This window comes from Alnus glutinosa, chromosome 6 (assembly GCF_958979055.1).
Source record: "Alnus glutinosa chromosome 6, dhAlnGlut1.1, whole genome shotgun sequence".
Classification (NCBI taxonomy): domain Eukaryota; kingdom Viridiplantae; phylum Streptophyta; class Magnoliopsida; order Fagales; family Betulaceae; genus Alnus; species Alnus glutinosa.
This window is the reverse complement of record NC_084891.1, coordinates 19,085,400-19,109,092: the sequence shown is the minus strand read 5'-3', so window position 1 is coordinate 19,109,092 and position 23,693 is coordinate 19,085,400. Positions and strand designations below refer to the sequence as shown.

General features: G+C 36.1%; 2 protein-coding genes across 2 annotated transcripts; both read right to left on the bottom strand.

The window, feature by feature from the left end:
• Positions 1 to 6,482: 6,482 nt before the first annotated feature.
• On the bottom strand, positions 6,483 to 11,191 carry LOC133871358 (uncharacterized). Its single transcript, XM_062308798.1, has 3 exons — positions 10,875 to 11,191; positions 9,574 to 9,774; positions 6,483 to 6,724 (listed from the first exon to the last, which is right to left on the bottom strand). Exons 1-3 carry the CDS (start codon positions 10,983 to 10,985, stop codon positions 6,689 to 6,691), a joined length of 348 nt encoding a protein of 115 aa, XP_062164782.1. The 5' UTR covers positions 10,986 to 11,191; the 3' UTR covers positions 6,483 to 6,688.
• Positions 11,192 to 12,900: 1,709 nt separating this feature from the next.
• On the bottom strand, positions 12,901 to 21,964 carry LOC133870769 (RNA-binding KH domain-containing protein PEPPER). Its single transcript, XM_062307976.1, has 6 exons — positions 21,463 to 21,964; positions 17,457 to 17,715; positions 14,513 to 14,661; positions 14,167 to 14,427; positions 13,447 to 13,641; positions 12,901 to 13,303 (listed from the first exon to the last, which is right to left on the bottom strand). The coding sequence occupies exons 1-6, from the start codon at positions 21,853 to 21,855 to the stop codon at positions 13,124 to 13,126; spliced, it is 1,437 nt and encodes a 478-aa protein (XP_062163960.1). The 5' UTR covers positions 21,856 to 21,964; the 3' UTR covers positions 12,901 to 13,123.
• Positions 21,965 to 23,693: the final 1,729 nt, after the last annotated feature.

Sequence of the window (23,693 nt, the reverse complement as noted above, 5' to 3'; positions counted from 1 at the left end):
TAGCCACGTGACATTAATTTATTAGTCTAATTTTGTATACTTTTAATTAATTGGACGGTAAGTTGACAAAAGAACGTATTTAAAACTAGAGCAAAAAAAACTTAACAACATAATTGTCGAAATTGAAAACTTAATAATTAAGTTGAAATAGCAAGAAATTCTAGGAACTAAATTTTATTTTTATTTTTTTATCGTTATTGATATTGTTGCATCTAATTTTTTTATTCTACTGTTTCTTTTTCCAACTTAATAGACATATTTACAGATTTTTTTTTTTTTATTTGAGTAAAAGGAGAAAACTTTCATAAGGGTACTGCTTGTTGTAAAATTAAAGAAAATAATAAGACAAGATAAAGATATTGAAATATGTGAAACTAGTTTTTCAGGAACAATGTATGATTCTTCTCTATTATTGTGTGTTTTACATACTACGCAATACTCCCTTTATAGATATTTAATCATAATAGGAGGTTAAGAAATATGAAAGGATATTACATGAATTAAAAGGTTACATTAATATATTACATGAATGTTATGGAATTTTAAAAGATGATATGAATGAGTAGAATTTCAAGAGATTGAACTAAATGGTCATCCACCAAATGCATGAATTCATTCATTACACTCTCCCTTTGATGACCATACACTAAGAATATGCTTCGTTAAAACCTTGCCAAGAAAAACCCAGTGAGAAAAAACCTGTGGCAAAGAAAAAAAGAGTACAATTTTCTTGTGTACCGTCGTATGCTTTAGGACTGCCTCATTAAAACTTTGCAAATGAAAACCCAATGGAAAAAACTTTAGCGAAGGAAAAAGAGTACAATCAGCATAATCTGTTTACTCCCCCTCATTAACATGACGAACTTCAATTGTTTATGATGAAAGATCATTGAGTCGTCGCATTCCAATGTTATTTACCAACTTCTTAAATGTTGCAATTAGTAATGTTTTGGTAAATAAATCTATCAAATTGTCACTTAATCGTATCTACTTCACATCAATATCACCACTCTTCTGGAGCTCATGTGTATAAAAGAATTTCGGTGAAATATGTTTTGTTCTATTACCTTTAATGTATCCTCATCTGATCTATGTAATACAAGCAGCATTATCTTCATATAATATTGTCGGGCTATCTTTGATTGTGGATAAACCACACTTTTCTCGAATGTGTTGAATTAGTTATCTTAACCATATGCATTCCTGACTTGCTTCATGAATTGTAATAATCTCTAAGTGATTTGAAGAAGTAGCAACAAGTGTTTGCTTGACAGATCTCCATGAAATAGCAGTATTTTCACATGTAAATAGATATCCTGTTTGAGATCTACATTTATGCGGATTAAAAAGAAAACCCACATCTACATATCCAACTAACTGTGAATTTGAACATTTTGGATAAAATAATCCCATGTCAGTTGTTCCACGAAGACAACGTAGAACATGTTTAACCCTATTCCCAGGGGCGGAGCTAGGATTCAAGATTTGGGGGGGCCAAATTGAAAAAAAAAAAAATTGAGAGGGTCAAAACTATAAAAATAACAAAATTTAGAGGTAAAATTAAATATATTTTTTTTTTTTTAGGAATTTTTTTTTTTTGGGGGGGAGACCCCTGGCCTTCCCCCCAAGGCCAGGGGTAGCTCCGCCCCTGCCTATTCCAATGCCTTCGAGTTGATGCAGAACTATATCTTGCAAGTAAATTAACTGAAAATGCTATATCAGGTCGTGTGCAATTTGCAAGATACATCAAAGCACCAATTGCATTAAGATATGGTACTTTAGGACCAAGAATTTCTTTGTCATCTTCTCAAGAGCGAAAAATGGTATTTTTTCACATCAAGTGATTGAACAACCATTGGAGTGCTCAAAGGATAAGCTTTCTCCATGTAAAAGTACTTCAGGACTTTTTATATGTATGTTGACTGATGAATTGTCTTTCCAAGATCTTTCATCTCAAACTTATTTTTTTAAATAAGTGGCAGTTTTTGTGAGCTCTTTTGGAGTTCCAACAATATTTAAATCATCTACATAGGCTGCAATGATAGCAAATCCAGATTTTGATTTCTTAATGGCAACGCATGAACAAATTGGATTATTCTCAAATTCTTCTTTCAATAGATATTCACTAAGACGATTGTACCACATGCGTCTGGATTGCTTTAACCTGTATAAAGATCTTGGTAGCTTGATAGAATAAATACTTCGGGATTTGTAATTATATGCTTCAGTCATTTTGTATCCTTCAGGGATTTTTATATATATATCATTATCAAGTGATTCATATAAAAATGTTGTAACCACATCTATTAAACACATATCTAAACTTTCTGTAATTACCTAGCTAATAAAAAATCTAAATGCAATTGCATCCACTACAGGGGAATATGTTTCTTCATAATCAATACCAGGTTTCTGCAAGAAACTTTGTGCAACAAGTCTTACTTTATATCTCACAATTTCATTTTTCTCATTACGTTTTCGTACAAATATTCACTTGTATCCAACAGGCGATACACCTTCAGGTGTTTAGACTACAGGTCCAAATACTTCGCGTTTTGCTAGTGAGTTCAATTCTGCCTAAATTGCTTTCTTCCACATTGGCCAATCATTTCTACATCGACATTCTTCGACGGATTGTGGTTCAATATCATCATTACTTCTGGTAATGTCAAATGCAACTTTAACTGAAAAAATGTTGTCGACAACAATTTTGTTTCTATCTAATATTTCTCATGTACTTATATAATTTATTGAGATCTCATTATTTTCAGGTACCTGTTCCTCTTCAGGGGGTAACTCTTCAGGAGATTCCTCTTCAAGAGAATCATCTTCAGGGGATTCATTTCCAGGAAAATTTTGTACAGAAAGTTTGGATGGATCAATTTTCATTGCATGTTTTGTAGGTAAGACCTCTTCAGGAGCGCCAATTTCATTTCCTTGTGCTATTCTCTTACAGGGAATCTTATCATTAGCACCAATAGGTCTTCCATGCTTTAGGCATGTCTTAGACTCATTTTCTGCTATATTAATTGATTGTCCTACAGGGACTTCTATCTTCGCTGGAGTATTAGCAGTTGGAATGTGAGACTAAATTATTTTCTTGTTGTCAGTAAATGCATCTAACAATTGATTTGCAATACATTGCAAATGAATTATCCTATGAACTTCTAGGTCACATTGATTTGTATGATGATCAAAATGAGATAACGTCGAATTATTCCAAGTGATTTATTGTCGTGCTTCTAGCAACGACTTTTCTTTCCCTAGTGATGAGAATATATTTTCATCAAAATGACAATCTTCAAAGCGTACTTTAAAAAATCACCAGTTAAAGGCTCAAGGTATCTAATAATGGAGGGAGAATCAAAACCAATATAAATCACAAGTCTACGTTGAGGTCTCATCTTTGTGCACTGAGGTAGAGCAATTAGAACATATACAGCACAACCAAAAATGAAAAATATTAGGCCATGAGTAATATTGCATGTCCTCAAGCAGAAACATGCAGTTTTGATTTCATAAGCAAAGGTCGAGCAATTAACTGAAGTCGTTTAATAAACGATTTAGTTAAACCATTTCAAGTATGGGTATGAGCAACAGGATGTTCAACATTAATACCGACTGACATGCAATAGTCATAAAATGCTTGAGATGTAAATTCACCCACATTATCCATCTGAATAGATTGAATTGAATAATCAAGAAATTGTGCCCGTAATCTAATTATTTAGGCAAGAAGTCCAACAAATGCAACATTACGAGTAAAAAGCAGGCATACATGTGACCATTTAGTTGATGCATCTATTAAAACCATAAAATATCTAAATGGCCCACACGGAAGGTGAATCAACCCACATATATCCTCTTGAATTCTTTGTAAAAATGATGGAAATTCAACAATTACTTTAGAAGGGGATGGTTTGATAATAAGTTTACCTTGAGAACATGCAGCACAAGGATAATCACTTGGTAAAAGAATCTTCTGGTTCTTTAAGGGATGCTTATGAAAGTTCTCAATTATTTGACACATCATAATTGTTCCCAGATGTCTAAGACGATCATGCCAAAGCATAAACATCTTTGGATTAGAGTACTTCTTGTTTATCACAACATGTAGTTCAATTGTTCTTATTGTTATATAATACAACCCGGAAGAGAAAGCAGACAGTTTTTTCCAATATGAGCTTCTGACCCGAAATTATTGAAGTAATATAAAGATATTGGTCACTGCCTTCATTTGTGGTTTCAACATGATAACCATTTAGACGAATATCCTTAAAACTGATTAAATTTCTTCTAGATTTAGAAGAATACAAATCATCGTCAATACAAAATTTTGTTCCTTTTGACAATATGATATTTGCTCCTCTAGAGATATGAATTAGGTTTGATAAACCTGATATTATATTGACACTAGCTTTGTTTAATATTAAGTATTGAAAATATTTCTTATTTTTAAGAATCGTGTGTGTTGTACAACTATCTGCTAGACACAAATCTTCACCAATCATCTTGGAATTAATCATTCCATCAGTATAACCCATGTCTCCATATATAAATAAAATATATATTAAATTTCATTACTGAAAAAGAAAAGAACAAAATACAAATAAAGTTAACACTGTAAACATGATGTGATTAAGACAAAATGAAAACATATTAATCTCCAATCAAAAGATCAGTTTTTGTGTTAGAGTCTACAAAGAAATTAGAAACATCAAGATGAGTGATACCCTCTCCATTTAGAATATCAAGAAAAATTGGAGGATCTACAGGATCACTATGATTAGCAAATTTCATTCAAATCCCTATTTCTTTCTTTTTTATGGAGGCTAGATATAAGAATACTAGATGTTTAGGCTTACAACAAGTACACGACTAATGTCATTTCATACCACACCTATAACATTTATCTTCATAGTTCTTTATAGGTTTATTCTGTAAACCTTTGTTTTCATTTTGTTTCGCCTCAGTGTGGTTCCACTTGTGGTGGTAAGGAGCATTTCTTTTGTAAGAATTATGAGTACATTCCCCTTAACCCCTATAATTTTTTTCTACCACGTCTACGTCTACGTCCACGACCACAGTTTCCTTTATTACCATGAAATGAGGTTCCATTTGCTTCAGGAAATGGTGTAGAACCCGTTGGACGAGATTTGGTGATTTTTCATTAATAATTCGTTGTTTTGCTCAGCTACTATAAGACAAGATATTAATTTAGAATATCTTAAAAAATTACGTTCTCGATATTGCTGCTGCAGGAGCACATTCGAGGCATGAAATATGGTATATATCATCATAAGTAACTTTTTCATTACACAATTTTAACTGTGAGCTAATTTTAAAGAGTGCAACTTCAAGTGCATTCAACCATAATGAGCTTTTTGGGAGGATAACTCTCTTCTGGTGCTCGTATCTCTCCCTTAAATTATTCCATAAGGTCAATGGATCTTTTACTACAAGGTACTCATTTTTTTTTTTTTTTAATTCATCATACAAATGATGGCAAAGAAAAACCATTGCTTTAGCGCGATCTTGCCGAGATGCTTAATTTTATTTCTTAATAGTATTTCCAAGATTGATTATAAAATGATAACGTTTTAGTTCATATTAATCTCACATGAATAATAAGATTCATATGTTATAATATGATTCTTAAAACACTAAAAATTTATAAGCATATGTTGGAATGTTAACTAACAAAATAGATAGTAAGATTACTAAATTTTAAAGAGACTTACAATGAATTAAGAAAATCCCACGGATAGCTTTTGATGTTGAAGATCAAAAAAACACAAAAACTGGCTAGAGCTTCGTGCGGATAACGTGTTGTAAAATCAAAGAAAATAACAAGACAAGATAAAGAGATTGCAACATGTGAAACTAGTTATTCATGAACTATGTATGATTCTTCTCTATAATTGTGTGTTTTACATACTAGTCAATACTTCATTTTATAGACATAGAATCATAATGTGAGTTTAAGAAATATGAAAGGGTATTACATGAATTAAAAAGGTTACATGAATGTTATGGAATTCTAAAAAATGACATGAATATGTAAAATTTCAAGAGATGGAACTAAATAGTCATCCACCAAAGGCATGAATGCATTCATAACACTATTTTTATTTTAGAGAGTTTTTACAAATATTACCTTTACACTTTAACTTGACCGTCAGTTTCGTCTCCACAATTTTTCCTTGAATAATTTTACCTCGTGTATTTATGAGTTGCGACAAATAAATCTTTCCATAAACATTTCTTCTTACCATATGCAGATACCAAGCAAACACAGATTTTAAAGTTCATTAAAATAAACAGGAAGCCAAATGAAAACATATGGCCTATTTTCCCCTTCTTCTTCTTTTTTTTTTTCTTTTTTTTTCTTTCTTTTTTTTTGGATGAATGCATTTTCCCCTTTCCCCAGATTTGAACCAAAAAAAATAAAAAAACTTTTGGCCTTCAGACACTTGAAAACATCCAGGAAGAAGAGGTCAGGAATTTCACTTTCCAGCTTAAATAACAAGAGTATTTATTATGTCTACTTCATTTGTGATCAAATACATGGGTTTTCTCTTCTCTACAGAAAGATTACAGCTGAACAAGAATAGTCCATCAGCAAGCGTTGGCCCATGCCTTGAAGCTTTGAGATCTCCACGGATCTATTACCCAAAACCCACGCTGCTCAAAATGTTGAGCCATTAAACCCAAAGAATGATCGCTGGACCAAGACAAGGAAGGGCATAATAGTAGTTAGCAAACAATGAATGTATTACAACAAAAGTGTTGATTTTCACAAGTATACCATGGAAGAATATATCTCTCGTGTTCTACTTTAGCAAACTAACAAGTAAAATACTTATGTTTCAGCAGGATATACTTCCCAATAGAAACTCATTGAACCAGCAACTTCTTTTCTAATATGCACCAATGTAATCTCTTATTTGTGTGTTTTTTTGTTCTTTTTATTTTTGGTAAGAAATACATAAGACAAATATAAGAAAGTAAGAAGAAACAGAACCTAAATGATAATTCCAATGTCCATTGACATCATCAATCAGTTTTCATGTTTAAAGACAATGACTTTTCTGAGTTGTGAAAATTCGAAGGAACAGTCAAGCGCACAAAGATTATATCTCACCAATCAATTTTTTTTTTAATAAGTAAAGTATATTTCAAAAAGCGTAAAGGGGCACAACCCATGGTACACAGGAAGTATACATGAAACCCCTAATTTAAAGAGAAAATAGAGCACTTATCTAGAAAATCAGAATAAGAACACTCAGACATAAATTGTAGTCTCACTCTCCACAAAAACAAAGTTTGTATCACTAATTTTTTCAAGTTAATTAAGCTTGTCTCACAGTCTTCAAAACAGCATGCATTCCGTTCCTTCTAGACACACCACATCAAACACAAAGGAGTCATTTGCCAAATCGGTATCACCATCTAGTTGCCCTTTTGCCCCTTCCAACTTCCCAACATATCTTTCACCGATCGCGGCATTACCCACACCACACCAAACAACTGCAAGATCATACTCCACAACTCTATAGCAACCATACAATGCATAAACAAATGATCAATGGACTCTCCAGAAGCCTTACACATATAACACCACTCCATCACAATAATGTTCCTCTTACGAAGATTGTCCAAAGTTAGTATTTTTCCTAAAGTCGCCGTCCACACAAAGATTGTCACTCTCGGGGGGACCTTAACTTTCCAAATACTTTTCCATGGAAACAAAGACTGTACAAGGCTAGATAAAACCTTATAGTAAGACTTGACTTCAAAGGATTTATGGCGCCCTGGAATCCAACACAGTTTATCATTTCCTTCACATCTAATTTTAAGAGAATATAACATCTCAAAAAATCTGCTAACCTCTTCCACCTCCCAATCACTAATAGGTCGAATAAAAAAGACATTCCCCATAATTGAGCCATTTTGTCTTTGCATATTATCCTCCACCCATGCATCCTTTCCACATGCAATAAGACACAACTCTTGAAAAAGAGTCTTCAAAGGTAACTCCCCACACCACACATCATGCTAAAACAAGACTTTCGAACCATCCCCGACCTCATATCTCACATGTTCTACATAAACACCCCAACCCCTCCTAAAATACACTTCCAAACTCCTACTCCAAATGAACCCCCAACCTCCTTAGTGCACCAACCACCCCCCCTACTTCCATATTTGACAGCCACCACCTTTCTCCAAAGCGCATTCCTATCCACAGCAAACCTCCATAGCCATTTGCCCATCAAAGCTCTATTAAACCAAATCATATTTTTCACTCCTAAACCCCCCGACACCTTCGAAGAACAAATCGTAGGCCAATTAACCAAACGGAATTTAAATTCATCTCCAAAACCCATCTCCAATACCACCCCATAGGAAATCTCTCTAAAGTTTTTCCAAACGATTAGCGACTCCCACTGGAATAAGGAAGAGAGACAAAAGATATGTAGGTAAACTCGACAAAGTACTATTAATCAAAGTTAACCTCCCACCCTTAGAAAGACACAATCTTTTCCACCCCGCTAATCTATTTTCCATCTTGTCAATAAGGCTATTCCAAATATGAGAGTCCTTGAACTTAGCACCCAACGGAAGACCCAATATATCTCACCAATCTTAAGAACATTTAATTGAATTGTGCAGGGAAAAGATAGAGATATACCAAGAAAGACGTCTCCCATCTTACATGCATACAGAATTGCATGCATGTACCCTTTTTTTTTTGGCTTTGGGGGGGAGTGTATTGATATAAGCCAAAGATAAACCAATTTTAGTCACCTAATTTTAAGACTCTTTACCCCAAGATTACCTCAAAATTGAAAATTTGAATTTTCTATCGATCTCCTGCCGGCTTCTGGGAACAACACCTATTTCTAAGGCACCTTATAAGATGGTTCCAGCTAAGTTAAAAGAAATTAAAGGAACAATTGCAAGAACTATTAGACCCGGGGCTTATTCGGCCTAGTGTGTCTCTTTGGGGAGCTCCAATGTTGTTTGTAAAGAAAAATGATGAGTCGTTAAGATTGTGTAATGATTAGATAGAGTTAAACCGGGTTATAATGAAGAATAAATATTCATTTTCTCGCATTGATGATTTGGGGAAACATATTAAGGAATATACACTTGTGGTATAAGTAGGATAATAATTTGGACAAACACGGGTTGGAGGATTTTCCTCATTGCCTACAATATGTTCAACAGAAAACTTTCTATATGCCTAGGAGGATGTGCATTTCCTGTGATGTTAAAATTTTCTATACATATTTTAATTCCTCAAGGGTCACTCATCCACAACCCCCCCCCCCGCAGTGGGCTCCTCCTTTCTATCTCTCTTGTTCAACAAAAATGCCAGTATGTTCTGACAATTATGCCTAAAGACAGGCATTTTTTTTCCCATGTAAACAGAAACACAGTTATAGCAATAGCTGCAAATTATAAAGTACTCCCACATCAAACCTTTTTCCTGCAAAAAGCTTCCACAACAAAGTCGAAACAAATAATGTCCAAACAAATGAAATGGAATAAGTCAAAAAGTTTTACCTCAACATCATAAAATTTGACATAAAAGCGGGAGCTGTCTATAGATAGCTTAGTTTGAAGAATCTCTGCAATGGTTGAACTCAATTTCCCATTAACACTTGCTCCAAGGCCCCCAATAGAGATTAATTCTCCATATGCGGCTGGCTCTTCCGTGCCCGCAAATGCGATGGGCACTCCCCCATTCAACAAAATCATCACATACTGAACAATAAAGGGAAAAAAAGGCATGAAAATACATGCAAGATGTCATATAACCATAATAAATGAGTGGATACAACTCAAACAATGAAGAGAATGATATAGAAGAAAATGTATTTAAGAGTGATACATAAGGCAAAGATAAATAAATAAGCAATTATCATGGCAATTGGACAAGAAAAGCAATCAAGTGTCAGTGCAAAAGGGTTTCTATGTCGAATAACATATCCTAGTTCTTATATAATTATGTTTTTACATACGATCTCCATGTCCTCTAGAACTAGAAGAAAAGCATGAGAAAATATACTAACTTCTACATTATATGAAAACATTTAAACATGAAAATAAAAACAGAGCAAATATAATTCTAATAGCATCCAAATTTGTTGATTATCATTAGTCTAAATTATATTCACCTAGAAGCCAGAAAAGCCCACAAAAAATAAGAGCAAATGTTTAGGTTCCCAATAAGACGCCTCTCCCTGTCCCTCCTGGGCATCCCAGGAGGATATTGCCTAGTTGTTCCCCACTTAACACCATTACCCTACAAAATAAATCCAAAGGCGACGCCTATGCTATAGCCATATGAGAACCAACAAGGAAGAGCAAGTTGAAGAAAGAAGCAAATGCCACGCACTGCACTACATAACACATAAAAGAAGGATATAATACTTTTTTGATAAGTAATAATTTATTTTTTTTAAAAAAAATAAAGAATTAAATAAATGTACGAGTAGATGAATGCAAAAACCGTACAGGGGTGAGACGGCAAATGCAAGCATATCTGATCGCGTCAGTACCCAAAAGCACCGACAACAATTTCGGCAACGAAAAGGGCTGAATGCGCATCAGTGACAAAGAAGAAAGATGTAATACTAAACAACTAAAGACTCTAAAAAATCAGGATAAAGGAAAAAGTGTTAACAAAGTGACAAGCTGGGTCATATTGTCAACTATAGCTCAATATCTAGTACAGAAGAAGCTTCGCGTTCAGAGAGTAATTTTATCAAACAACGCATGGTCAATGCCACAACCACAGAAATGACGACACAAGCAGAAATTTTACAAACACACACATATAGGAATAGAGAACGAGACTTAACAGACTCGGGTTTGCCAATGATTTTGGCGACAGCTTTGGTGGCATCCTTGAGAATGTCAGAGGCCATCACTGCATCCACTGGCAGGTTCGTGAACAGATTCAAGGTTGGCATTTTTTCTTTTTTTCTTTCTCCTGAGCTGTGTTATTTGTATGGGTGGTTTCGAACGATGGATTTGTAGATAACGGCTCGCACGTATCGTATACTCGTGGGTTGCTTGCCTTTGTTAGATAACGGCTCCTTTTTTTTTTACCAGAGGAAGAGAAAAGAAAGGAAATTCTAGACCTACATCGATAACTCTCTCGACGTTTGTTTTTATTTTAGGTACAATTGTACCATTAGTCTCAGGGATCGGCCGAAATTATAAATTACTACTTATAGTATAAAAAGATCATGAAGGTCTTTGTGGTAAACTATAATTACGAATCACTCCTTAAACTCATTTTCGTCCACCAAATTAACAGATTCCGTTAGCTTGTCACGTCATACCCAATAATAAATCAACATGTGTTTATTACAATAAAATATATATAAATAAATAAAACTTAAAAATTATTTTATTTTTTTTATAAAAATAGAAAATAGCAAAGGGGTGGTTGCCAGGAGTGGCCTGGCCACGTCTGGGGGGTGACACACGGCCTCCCCTAGGCCTAGAGTGACCACGTGTCGATTTCCTATTAGGTATGACGTGATAAACTAACAAAATCTGTTAACTTAGTGGACGGAAAACGGGTTCAGGGAGTGATTCGTAATTATAATTTACTACAGGAACCCTCCATGAATTTTTTGCACCACAAGGAATGATTTGTAATTTAAACCAACCCCAAGGACCAGTGATACAATTATCTCTTTATTTTAATGTGGTTTTGATGTGAGCGGTTGGTGTCCTTTTTTTTTTTAGGAGAAAATACCTCTTGCCTCTCAAAATAGTACTCATATGGCAATTATTAGACCACCAAGAGAAGTTATTTTTTTTTATAAATCTCTTGAGCATCTCTTTTATAAATTAATCATTAGATCTATTAGGATCCTACAAATCCAATTGTTGATTAAAAAAAGAGATGTACAAAAAAATATACATAAAACATGTCTCAACCATCAAACTTTAAATAATGATACTTGACTTCGTCTAAAAACATTACAAGTTACCCCACTGTTAGCATATGACGTTAAAGTTTTTGGAAAAATATCACATGTAATGTGCACATGAAATTTTTGATTGTCCTAAAAAATTATTAAAAAATAAAAAAATCAGAATAAACCCCTAAAAGTGGTTGAACCAACCCTTTGCTTGTAGATGTGATTTGTCTGCTCCCCAAAAAATTCCTAAAAATTGAAATAGGGTGGCCAAACCATCATATAGGTCATAGAGGTAATTCAGCCACCTTCAAAATTAGTTATGGTGGTAATCAAAACACCCCTCATAACCCATAGAAGGAGTGGCTACCACTCGTTCAAAAATGGAACAAGTGGTAGCAAAACAACTCTTACAACTTGTAAGGGTGGTTCAGCCACCCTAAAAAAAAAAATAGAATAACCAGGCGATCCAACCACCCGTGCAGGCTGTAGATAGTTCGGCCGTCCCAATATGACCTTCTTATAGACTTCCCTCAGTGTTATGTTTGTTAATGGTTAGTGTTGACCTTAAATGTTATATGTGTGTTATATGTCTAGCTCCAGCATTCCTTTTAATTTATTATCGATTAGCAAGATTATTAAAGCTATTCGGTGGTTAGGGTCAACGCGGGGTAGAAGGAGCATCAATTGCAAAAGATTCAATTCGTAGTGAAAACGAACAATACAGTTGAAAATCTGCCACTGCCAGAGTATTCTATCACCCGCTAGCCTTGTTAACAAGGTTAAAGCTTTGAGGTCTAAGCTAGTAGCAGAGAAATATTAACTTGTGGGAGGACAAATTGGTCCCCTCTAGAAAAACAGGAAGTAGAAACTGGACTAATCAGTCTCTCTCTACGAGTGCCTCTGCTTGTAGTGTTTGTTTGTTTGTTTTTTATAAATAATGCAAAAAATCAGTCTCAGGAACATAAAGAAAATTACTACTATCACATTACATCTGCTGTAGCTGTTTCCAAGCTTGGAAACCTGGAAATGACTAGCCAGATTATGGCTGACTGTATCAAATAATTCGGAGCATAAACATTTGGTGACTTTACACATACCACATTTGGAATGAAATCTTCTCTAATTGGAATTAATTGAAAAGAAATCAGTCCCCTAGCGTTTCATCACCCCCTTCAAAGCCTGAAACTACTGTAGCCCCCTAAACTGGAAGATCCATACCCACCATATGATTGCGATGAAAACGCAGATGAGGGGTAAGATGTACTGCCCAACTGAGAGTAGGAATACCTCAAACCAGTATCCATCCCACCATAGCTGCTTGTAACTGGTTCATTGTGAGTATTCATAGCTTCCTGCAAATATAGAAATTGCATCATGTGTTTGAAATTAGCCTTTCTCCACATTCATCAAGCTTAGCAATGTTAAATAATTCTGTGCCACAGTAAGAATGAATTCTTTTTTTGAACTTGAAATATAAATCAAGACAAGTTCCTACCTGAATCATATGTTGAGCTGTCTGAACCTGTGATGAGGTCCCTTTAATTTCCACAGTGATTTCATCAGGTAGTCCCCTGCTCTCTTGCACGCTTAAGGTTGCTCCACTACTCCGACGAATGAGTGCAATATTAGACCCTTTAGGCCCGAGGATAGCGTCTGCGTAAGATAGTGGGATTTGCATTGTTTGTGTAATCTGATTATAGGAAGCAATTAACAAAATAATGTTAGCAGAATTAGTAACCACAAATTCTCAAAGCGTGCAGAATGTAATCAATCTACAGCCCCTAAAATAAATATAAAGGTGAAACAGTATTGCATTCTGGTCGGAACATAAATATACATATAATAAGGCCCGGTGCAATCTTATACGATTTGAGATTTGTCTTTTTCAAGTGAGTAAATTTTGCTCCGACATCCATATGTTCAATCATTCAAGCTATTGACCCTGTCTATGAGGTTTGCGCCTTAGGGCACAAGTTCAAAGAATCAATTTTTACTGGTGTGATTTAAATCCAAGCTAGGGACTAGCAAAATGATCATAGAATCCCCCAGGTAACACACATGCGAGTTTCCAAAGGAAGCATAGATTACATAAAAACAGTTCGCTTCATTTGACCTAAAGTACACACCAAGCAGTTGTTTGGACATAAAGGACCTGTCTTGTCACAAAGAAGGAAATCTCAACTCAAATAATGTAAGTAATATTTAAGATATCGACCTGAGTAACAATAGGAGCACCAGTACGACCGAGTCCTGAAGAACGCATTCCAGAAATCCCAGGATCTTGTCCATACAGTGAAATTCCTGAAGGCAGGAGATGAGACTCCAAATGAGTTTCACGGTCGAGGAATAGAGAATCCCTGTTTGTGGAGACTGAGAGAGGATAATCTGTGGCAACTGCAGTTTGAGAAGCAGTATGAAGTGATGACTTTTCAGGCCAGGTATCTACTATGCGATCTTGTGAGACAGGAGCAGCATACTGAAAAGGAGCATTGCAATGTAATTAAGACGCCAAAGTGCAAAGAACCATAAATCGTTACACATTTTATAAGAAACAAGCTTACACTCTTTTCGAAGAGAGGAAGAACACTATGATCAACCAAAAACCTCCTCAGGTGACCCACTACAGCTTCTAGAGCTTTGAGAACCTTTGGAGTATCTCCCTGCAATTCCACAATCCTCTCATCTGCAGCAACATAGAGTGGTACCTCATCTGCCAGCACAAAATTTAGTATAATGTGCTATGTTTGGAGATGAAAGAATAATTATTTCCATCAATAAATTAGAAACAAATAAGGAAAAATAATTTAGAGAGATTAATTGCATCTGTTAGAAATAAACTCTAGGAAGGTCTACGGAAGATAGAACTCCTGGATTGGCAATAGATCAGATGATGATTAATGCTCATTTTCCAGCGTTTGACACACATCTGGTAGTTCCCAGCTCATAAATGTATAGATATGGTTCATTCCCTTTGATATTACATAGAGGTTTTTTCCTTACTCCATCTTATCAGTCGTCAAAATATTTCTCCAAAAATCGTTACAGTCCCTAGACTTGCTCTCAGCATGTGACATGCACATCATCCCTTATCATAGCTAACAATGTGAATACAAATGTAGGAAGCAATGATATTTCAAAATAGCTGCTATAACCTAAAACCTAAGGGCCTTGGTCTTAGTCTTGGTGGCATTTTCGTCAAGGTCCCCCTTGGGTGCAATATTTCTTTAGAGCCGGCGGCCGGAGTATTACCCATCTAAAGGGAGCGCTTTGCACGAGTTTGAAGTTTACCCAACAAGGGTTGGAGGGGTTCCTCGTCATCAATATATATATATATATATATTTCAAAATAGCTGCCATGATATTTGATAATATCCTCTATATACATATCCAAAACTAATAAACTAAATTTTTGTTCATAAATATGGTTTGGCTATGGCATGGTATGCCTGCGATAAAAAAGGGGTTTGAATGTAAAATACAACCTATAGAGTCTTCCAAAGTTAGAAGGCTTCAAAATTCTAAGTTTGTATGAATATCAAATATGGCTCACGAATCATGTGCTCTTCTGTCATTTCTAGCTTCTAAAATGGTTTCATCATTAATATAAATTTCATGCCTTTTGATGTTTGGTGTTTGTTATTTATCTTTTAACCTAAAATCTAGCCTAATATATTTACAAATATTTTGTATATATCAATTAATTAACATATCCTTGTTGTGAAGTATCTTAGATTTTCCAAAATTCATGTGTCGGCATGTTTGTATTACATTGTATCTGTACCGCCATATCGGCATTGAATAGATAAAAATATTTGAAAGAATAAACCACAACATAAGCCCAAACCTTAAGAAAACCCATTAATAGAGTTGGAATTCATGAAATTGTCAAGGCCAATGCATGGTTCAATGATGGATTTCCACATAGATCCTACGCATTGGAGGAGAATTCTATATCTACCTATTGTAGCCATGTAGAAGATTTTCCTGTCTTGCTTGATGTGATGTATCTGCAGAGAAAGAAATGATCGTCGCTTTGAGGATTGCAAGAGATTGGTGGTGGATCTAAAGGCATTCTTCTTCAAAACCCTTTACCAGCCAACAACCACCTATGTTTATCTTCATATTTCTGGTTAACGTGATTTTCTTGAAATTTTTTCTTTTTCTAGCTAGAGGTGTATCTTTTCTATACTTCCTACGTACTTGGGTTGCACCCTCTCGTTTTTAATAAAATTTCGATTACTTATCAAAAAATTCTATATCTACCTATTCGTTTTTATTTTTTTTCCAAACAAAAGGAAGAAAATCTGGTAATTCTACATCCACCGCAATTTGGTAATAAGTCTACAAATAAGGGTCTTTGGTGATGAAGCTAGAAGTTCTTAATCATTATCTAGTTTATTTTATTCTTGCTTGACCCTAGTTGGAATCATTCTTAACAAACCCACCAATAATTTTTTTTTTAATAAGTGGGCGAAATATCATTAAAAAGCGCAACCCAAATATACATGAAGTATACAGAAAAGACACCTCTAGCTAGAAAGAGAGGGAAAAAAAAAAAAAAAGGTCAAGAAAATCCTAAAACCAAGCAAATTGAGATTTTTTTTTTTATAAGTAAATGAAATTTTTTTTGAGATGTTTAAAGCAGTTATCCAGTGGAAAAAAGTATTGAAGAAATACTTTAGTTTCACCACTGTCCTCTCAGTCTTCAAAACTCCTATCATTTCTTTCCCTCCAAAGGTATAACGGTACCATCTTCCACATTGTTACACTTTGAGGACTCCCACTCAACCCTCTCCAACAAACAAAAAGGTCTACCACTCGTCTAGGCATAACCCAAGTTAGCCCAACACAACTGAAAATAGCATTGTTTAAGGCACTAGCAATCTCAATGTGGAGAAAAAGATAATCCACAGACTCCCCACACCTCTTACACATACAGCACCAATCAACCACAATGACAAGCTGCTTCTTTACGTTATCTATGGTGATGATCTTCCCTAAGCAAAAAATGTCACTCTCATCGGTTCCTTATTCCACCAAAACCCACCAATAATTAGCTTCGAAAACCTAAAAAGTGTCATGTATTGATCATATGTATTTTTCACAGACAAGAACACCAAATGATCCTATTTTTTCTTGCTCTATTTCAAACCCAACATTCATTTTTCCAACACTAACCTCATTAATTAAAAAACAATAAAATTTAATCCCTTCACTTACCTGTATTATTCATATTAAGCTCCTAAATTCCATATCAAAGGGTTGTCCTAATCACCAGACCTCAATCTTGTACCAATTTATAACCAACGTCCACCCAGCTTAATTCTAGTTGAAGTGCAAGAATGACGATAAATTGCAGATTTCCGAACTTGCTATAGGACAGTTCATGTGGCAGGGAAAAGAAAGCATGAAAAGAAGGAAGTTGGTTACTAAGAGCTAGTAATCTGTGTAAAAAGCACAAGGTCGATGTTATGGAAAACAACACATGGAACATCAAAAGCATACCTCCTGACAATACTCTGACAGAAGCACCAGTGCTCTCCTGTATAGATTTAATTAACGAGCCTTGTTTTCCAATTAAATTAATAGCTTGTGTGGATGCCACCAATAACCGGATTGAAGAAAAGGCAACAGCAGCGGCTCCAGATGCTTTAGAATCGCCCTCACTCTCAGATAATCCAGAGATCCGTTTGAAAATTCGTATGACAGCATCCATTGCCGGGGAAAGAGGTGTCTCTGGCTCTTCCTTTCCTGATATCAGCACCTAAGAACAATCAAATCAAAAGGAATTGTAAGAAAGAAAGGCACAGTTGGAAATCTGCGTGCAGTATCTGATTCGAGAAACGTGTTCGTGCGTGTGTATGTGTGCCTGTGCGCACAGTTAAATCTCTTGATAGGCAGTAACATTTGGAGGAGTAAGACATCAAGAAGTTGAAGACATTTGAATTCCACTTTGTTTCCCATGCATGAATTTTGATGAGTACACTATATACAAAACTGCTAAGAATATAAGGTGCAAAACAAATTCACACTTAGTAGGCAGCAACTAGAAAACCAAATGTCCCCCTGCATAAACTTACAATGATCATGTTCTAGGTAGCACTTGAAGAGCCCAAAAGAAGCTAATAGTTTAAGAAAGAGACAAACTTTTAAAAAGTTGATCATTGAAATGAATTAAGCATTCAAAGCATAAAAATAATGGACTACAAATAGAGTTATCGTAGTAACACAGTACATCATTCCTTCTACATTGTACAGCAGCAACGGAACTGAGGCCTCTGGTGTTCTCTTCTCTTTTCTTTTTTTTTTCTTTTTCTTGGGGGGGGAGGGGGTGGGTTGCAATGGATAATCTTTTTTTTTTATGAGTATTGTAACTCAGTTCATTAAATGCGCAAAGGGACGCAACCTTTATACACGGGAACTATACAAGAGAGCCCCTAAATGGGACGAGGAGAGAATAAATTTAAAAAGTCTACAAAAGTAAAAGCATTCAAGCAATGATGGGGCACTATCCAAATATACAACATATTAAGCAAACGCTTCATTAGCTCCACTATTGATGTCTCTACATCTTCAAAGAGCCGCGCATTCCGTTCCCGCCAAATACACCACAATAAACACAATGGAGCTAACCGTCAAGCTTCTTTATCACGACCATACCCAACCGACGCGCCCCAGCTAGTCGACAACTCCAACACCGTTCGTGGCATCACCCACTCTACCCCAAATAGGACGAGAATGTAACTCCAAAGATCACAGGCGACTTCAGAGTGAAGCAACAAATGATCAATAGACTCCTCATTCTTCTTACACATACAACACCACTCAATCACTACGACATTCCTCTTACGCAAGTTATCATGTGTCAAAATTTTACCCAAAGCTGATGACCATACAAAAAAAGGCACCCTAGTCGAAGCCTTAACAAGCCAAATATTCTTCCATGGAAAAGATGGGTCATTTATTCTAATCAATACTTCATAATAGGAGCTCACCTTAAAAAAACCCCTTTTTATAAGGGTTCCAAACTAACCTGTTGCCCTCTCCATATCGAACATAAAAGGAGTAAATCCGATCGAAGAAAGAAAGAACCATCTCTATCTCCCAATCCTGGATTTGCCTCGTAAAAAGAACATTCCATTGAATAACTTCGTTATGAACGACCAAGTTGTCATCCACCATCGCATCTTTGTTCCTCGCAATACTAAACAAAACTGTAAAGCACTGCTTCAAAGAACTATCCCCACATCACCAATCATGCCAGAAACTAATAAGTGACCCATCCCCCACTTCAAAACGAACAAAATTATAAAACTTCTCCCATCCCCTCCTAATATGTTTCCACACACCCACTCCATAGGAACCTGACACCTCTTTCGAACACCACCCACCCTTTAGGCTCTCAAATTTTGCGTCAATCACCAATCGCCATTAAACCTCTCTCCCCACCATATCTCCACAACCATTTACCCAAAGAGTTTGATTAAACTGGATGAAGTTGTGAACTCCCAACCCACCTGAATGCAAAGGAGTACAAATCCTGTTCCACTTCACTAAATGAAATTTGGCCTCATCTCCAATACCACCCCAAAGAAAAGCCTTATGAATCTTATCAAGACGATTAGCCACCCTCCCTGGAATAGGAAACAGCGAAAAGAGATATGTAGGAAGATTGGAGAGCGTACTTTTAATAAGAGTCAGTCGCCCACCCTATTGTGGATAATCTACCGAGGAAAAACAATTAGACGCTCAACAGTGATGAGCTCAAAATGAATACTCTTTATGCCCTTAAAAGCTTTGCATCACTGGATAACTGTATTTAGCAGTATCCAATGTTCTTCTGTTTTTTATTTTCTTGCTCTTCTAAATTTTATATTATGAATATATGCTTGTACACTGCTTCTGTACTTATGTTTTTCACTAATGAAATTATTGCTTATTAAAAAAATTCAAAAAGTTGGACATATGTAGTCTTCTTAGAGAATAAATACACAGTCGGTAGCACGCAAATAATTTACATAAAACGATGTTAGTTGCAACAGCAAATGAGACAAAGCTACAGGTGAAAGTGTAACATAGTGGCATGGTGCTAATGCTGAGCATAGTTGTGGTGAGAGATTAATTCACTGTTGCTATAATAACTATTAGATGGTAAACTACACGAAGAATTAGTTTGACAAAAATTGCAAGGTTACCCTGGTTACTTAATTGGAAAAACTTCACAAAATCCCCTGAACTTCGACTCAATTTGAAACTACCCCCCAAAGTTCAGAAACTCTCAATTTCACCCTTCAATCTTTGAATTTGTTGCAATGTACCCCTTACGTTAGAATTTGGCGTTAAATCCAACGTCAAAATGGGTGAAACGACCTTTATGCCCCTGAAACTTTTATAAAATTCTTATATATATATTCCTGAGACCCACACCATGACCCAGCTTGAGTCACATGGTGACCCTGCCATGGGTCCGACTGGGTCACCTTGTGACCCCGCACAGATCACGGGTGACCCACAGGTCTTTTTTTTAATTAAATGGAGGAAAAAGTGAGGGAATTTTCGTCATTTCCAATTGTGCCATTAGGAATTAACAGAAAATCCTAACGGATGGGAACATTGCAACAAATTCAAAGATTGAGGGGTTAATGAAAATTTTTGAATTTTGAGGGGGTAGTTTCAAATCGAATGGAAGTTCAAGGGGTTTGGTGAAGTTTCCCCCTACCTAATTTACATTCTACACTCATATTGCTGCAAATTACGTTCAATGTATGCAAACCAAAGATTTATTGTACATGCAAGTCCTTGCAACTGAGACATGCCAGGGCACGCATATATTCTCACTTACTTCATGATAATTTGTTAGACACTTAGACATCTTCTAATTGACAAATGTATAAAGGGAAACAATAGAATCTCAAATCTGATCATTTTTATTTCTCAAGAGGACCCAAGAAAACATGAACTTACCTCAAATGAAGTATATTTGCTCATTCGAGCCAGATACAACTACCCGCTTTATTTTTTCAGATTTCACTATTTTTAAACCAGAACAAGCAATAACATAAGTATTCTGTTTTATAAGTAATTGGCCAAACTAGTGCCCTCTGCTTCATGGGGCGTGTCCCCAGCCAAGCTCCTTAATATTACTCTTAACCATCCCAACTTTTCCCTAAGGAAAAATAAGAAATAAAAATAAAAGCAAACTTCTATTCATCAGATTTTTAGTTGTTTTGGGTATCTGTACATTGGAAAATTTGGCTCCAGAGAGAACGATCTAACTAAAGGATTGGAAAACTGAACAACCAGTTCAAATTGCTTTGCCTTCTAAAATTTTCTCAGTAACCAAATGGAAAACAAGTGAGGACATGAGAATCAAATGCGAGTTATTCGCTAGACTCAACCAGAGGAGCTTTTTCTTTTCCACACTCTCTACTCAGCTACTTAAACAAGTAAAAAGTTAACCAAACACGGAATAAGAGAAAACCCTAGAGCGAGACAGAGAACAGGAACTCACAACGCGATCCGGAGTGCCGACGGCGCCGTCGAGGACGCGAATGCGGGCACGGGTCTCCTCGCACATCTTCTTGATGAGATCTCCCCTACGGCCGATGATGCTACCGACCTTGAGGACCGGCACGATGAGCCGGAACACGCAGTCCCCGGGCCATCCCGGCCACTTTTTCTCTGCGGGGGTGGCTGGAGCATGAAGCTCGGACGCGGGAGCTGACTCGGACTCGGTGTTATGAGCTGATGGGTCGGGCTCTGTCGGGGCGGCGGCCGGGGTTTCGGTGGTTGTTGAAGAGGGTTCCGCCGTTGTGGTTGTAGCGGGGTCTTCCGATGGGATTGTTTGCGGGTCGGAGTCCGGGGCAGTGGTGGACCCATTCTCGGCGGCTTCGGGAATCGCCATGAGAGACAGAGAGAGGAGAGAGAGATAGAGTGAGAGTGGGAGTTAAATGGGCTACAGAGTTAGCTTTTAGGTCTTAGAGAAGCAGAGAGAGAGAGAGAGAGAGCGCGCGAGGGGGAGGGTTCCGTTTTTTTTATACTTCGGAAAATTATATTTAACACCGTAGACTTTGTTGATATTTTTGTTTTCATGGAAAGTCACCTATAATTTTAGAAGTTGCTTTTTGTGTGTTTTTTTTTTTTTTTTTTATCCCTTTAAGTAGGGGGGTTTTTTAGATTATTATTTGATCAAAATAGTCTTAAAACCTAAAGTTGCATCAGTTTTGTTGCCCCAGCGTCCGGACAAGTTAATGAGTCATTCATACATTATTAGGGTTTTAGTCCTTAAAACAACTTCATATTCAACACAAACCATAGCGTATGAGACTTAGGGGTTCTCTAATCCATCCAAACATGTGCGGATAAGCCAGTGCATGAAACTCTCTAATTCAGAGTCATTTTCGGACATAAGCCCATGAGTTAGCACCCAAAACTCTATGTTTCCAAATCCCATACGAACATGTGCAAATGGTCCAAGGCATAAAACTCTCTGCCAGGGACCCCACGAACATCAGCATACGACATTCAGACGTGGCTTTTTGTACTTGATTTTCGTGAGTAATCTTCAATCCAAATCCTAAGTACACATCTACCCAATGCCATAAAATACAAATGCACTTATTTTGGACAATGTATAGGCCAATCAAAAGCCTAACAGCTTCCCTCCGCTTTGGATCACTAAGTGCTTCGTGTAAATTTTTAGAAATAGATACATACAATAATTTGGGCACAAATGAACAATATGATGGTGAAAGATGTTGATAAGATACAAAATTAGATATAAGATGTTGAGTACATAACCTAACTCATTGCGTTGTGTAATACATAGGTTGATATCATCAACAATCGAGATTGAAGAGTTAAAATGAGGGATAAGTAGTATTACCTAAGTCAATGTCAAACATTTGGTAAGGAGCATCAAGAATAGTCTTACTTTTATGGCATCTAGAGTAAACTCTCAACTCCACCACCGGCAACTCGTACAACATATGAGTAAAAGACTCATCAGCAAAAGGTCGTTGTTTGTCATGCTTTGACATAAGAGTAAAGACAGGTAAAGAACTATTATTCGCCTCCGGTAACATCCTTGGAGTCTATAAAAAGTAATTAACCCACAAAGCGTCACTATAACGTTCCCGAACTTATTTAATAAGTAACTAATCTAAAAGTTGTCAATCATGATATCTATGGAACCAAGTCACAAATTTAAATAACCAGAGCTTTACTAATTGCAGTGCAACTTGAAACATAATAACGTTAACAACTAGTGTCATAATCATTGACCAAATACCATGTCTAGATTATTAATAATACATAGCAATGTCTAAAAGTTGGGAAAATACATCAAGACACATAAAATAAAATGGGATCATGGTCAGGGTCAGGGTCCTTAATGGCCCACGATTAAGTATCGGTACCACCAATCCACAAAACCCAACTAGGAAAACTCAAATTCCTCATGATGCACCGGGTGGTATGCAACTCCTTTCATCACGCCAAAAAGGTAATGGACATAGCCAATGCATATCCAATCCCTCAAGCGGCCCTTGTGCACCATAGTCTAAAGACTCTAAACTTGGGTCGGCAATAAAACATAGATGTTTTATAAGTGAAAAATATAACATGTTAAGTTCACGACTTATATAGTGAGTAGTTACACGTGAAACATGTCAAAATGCAATGACCTCGATCTTTATAAAATAATAGTAAATCACACGCAGCATCATGCAATAGGGTTTCTAA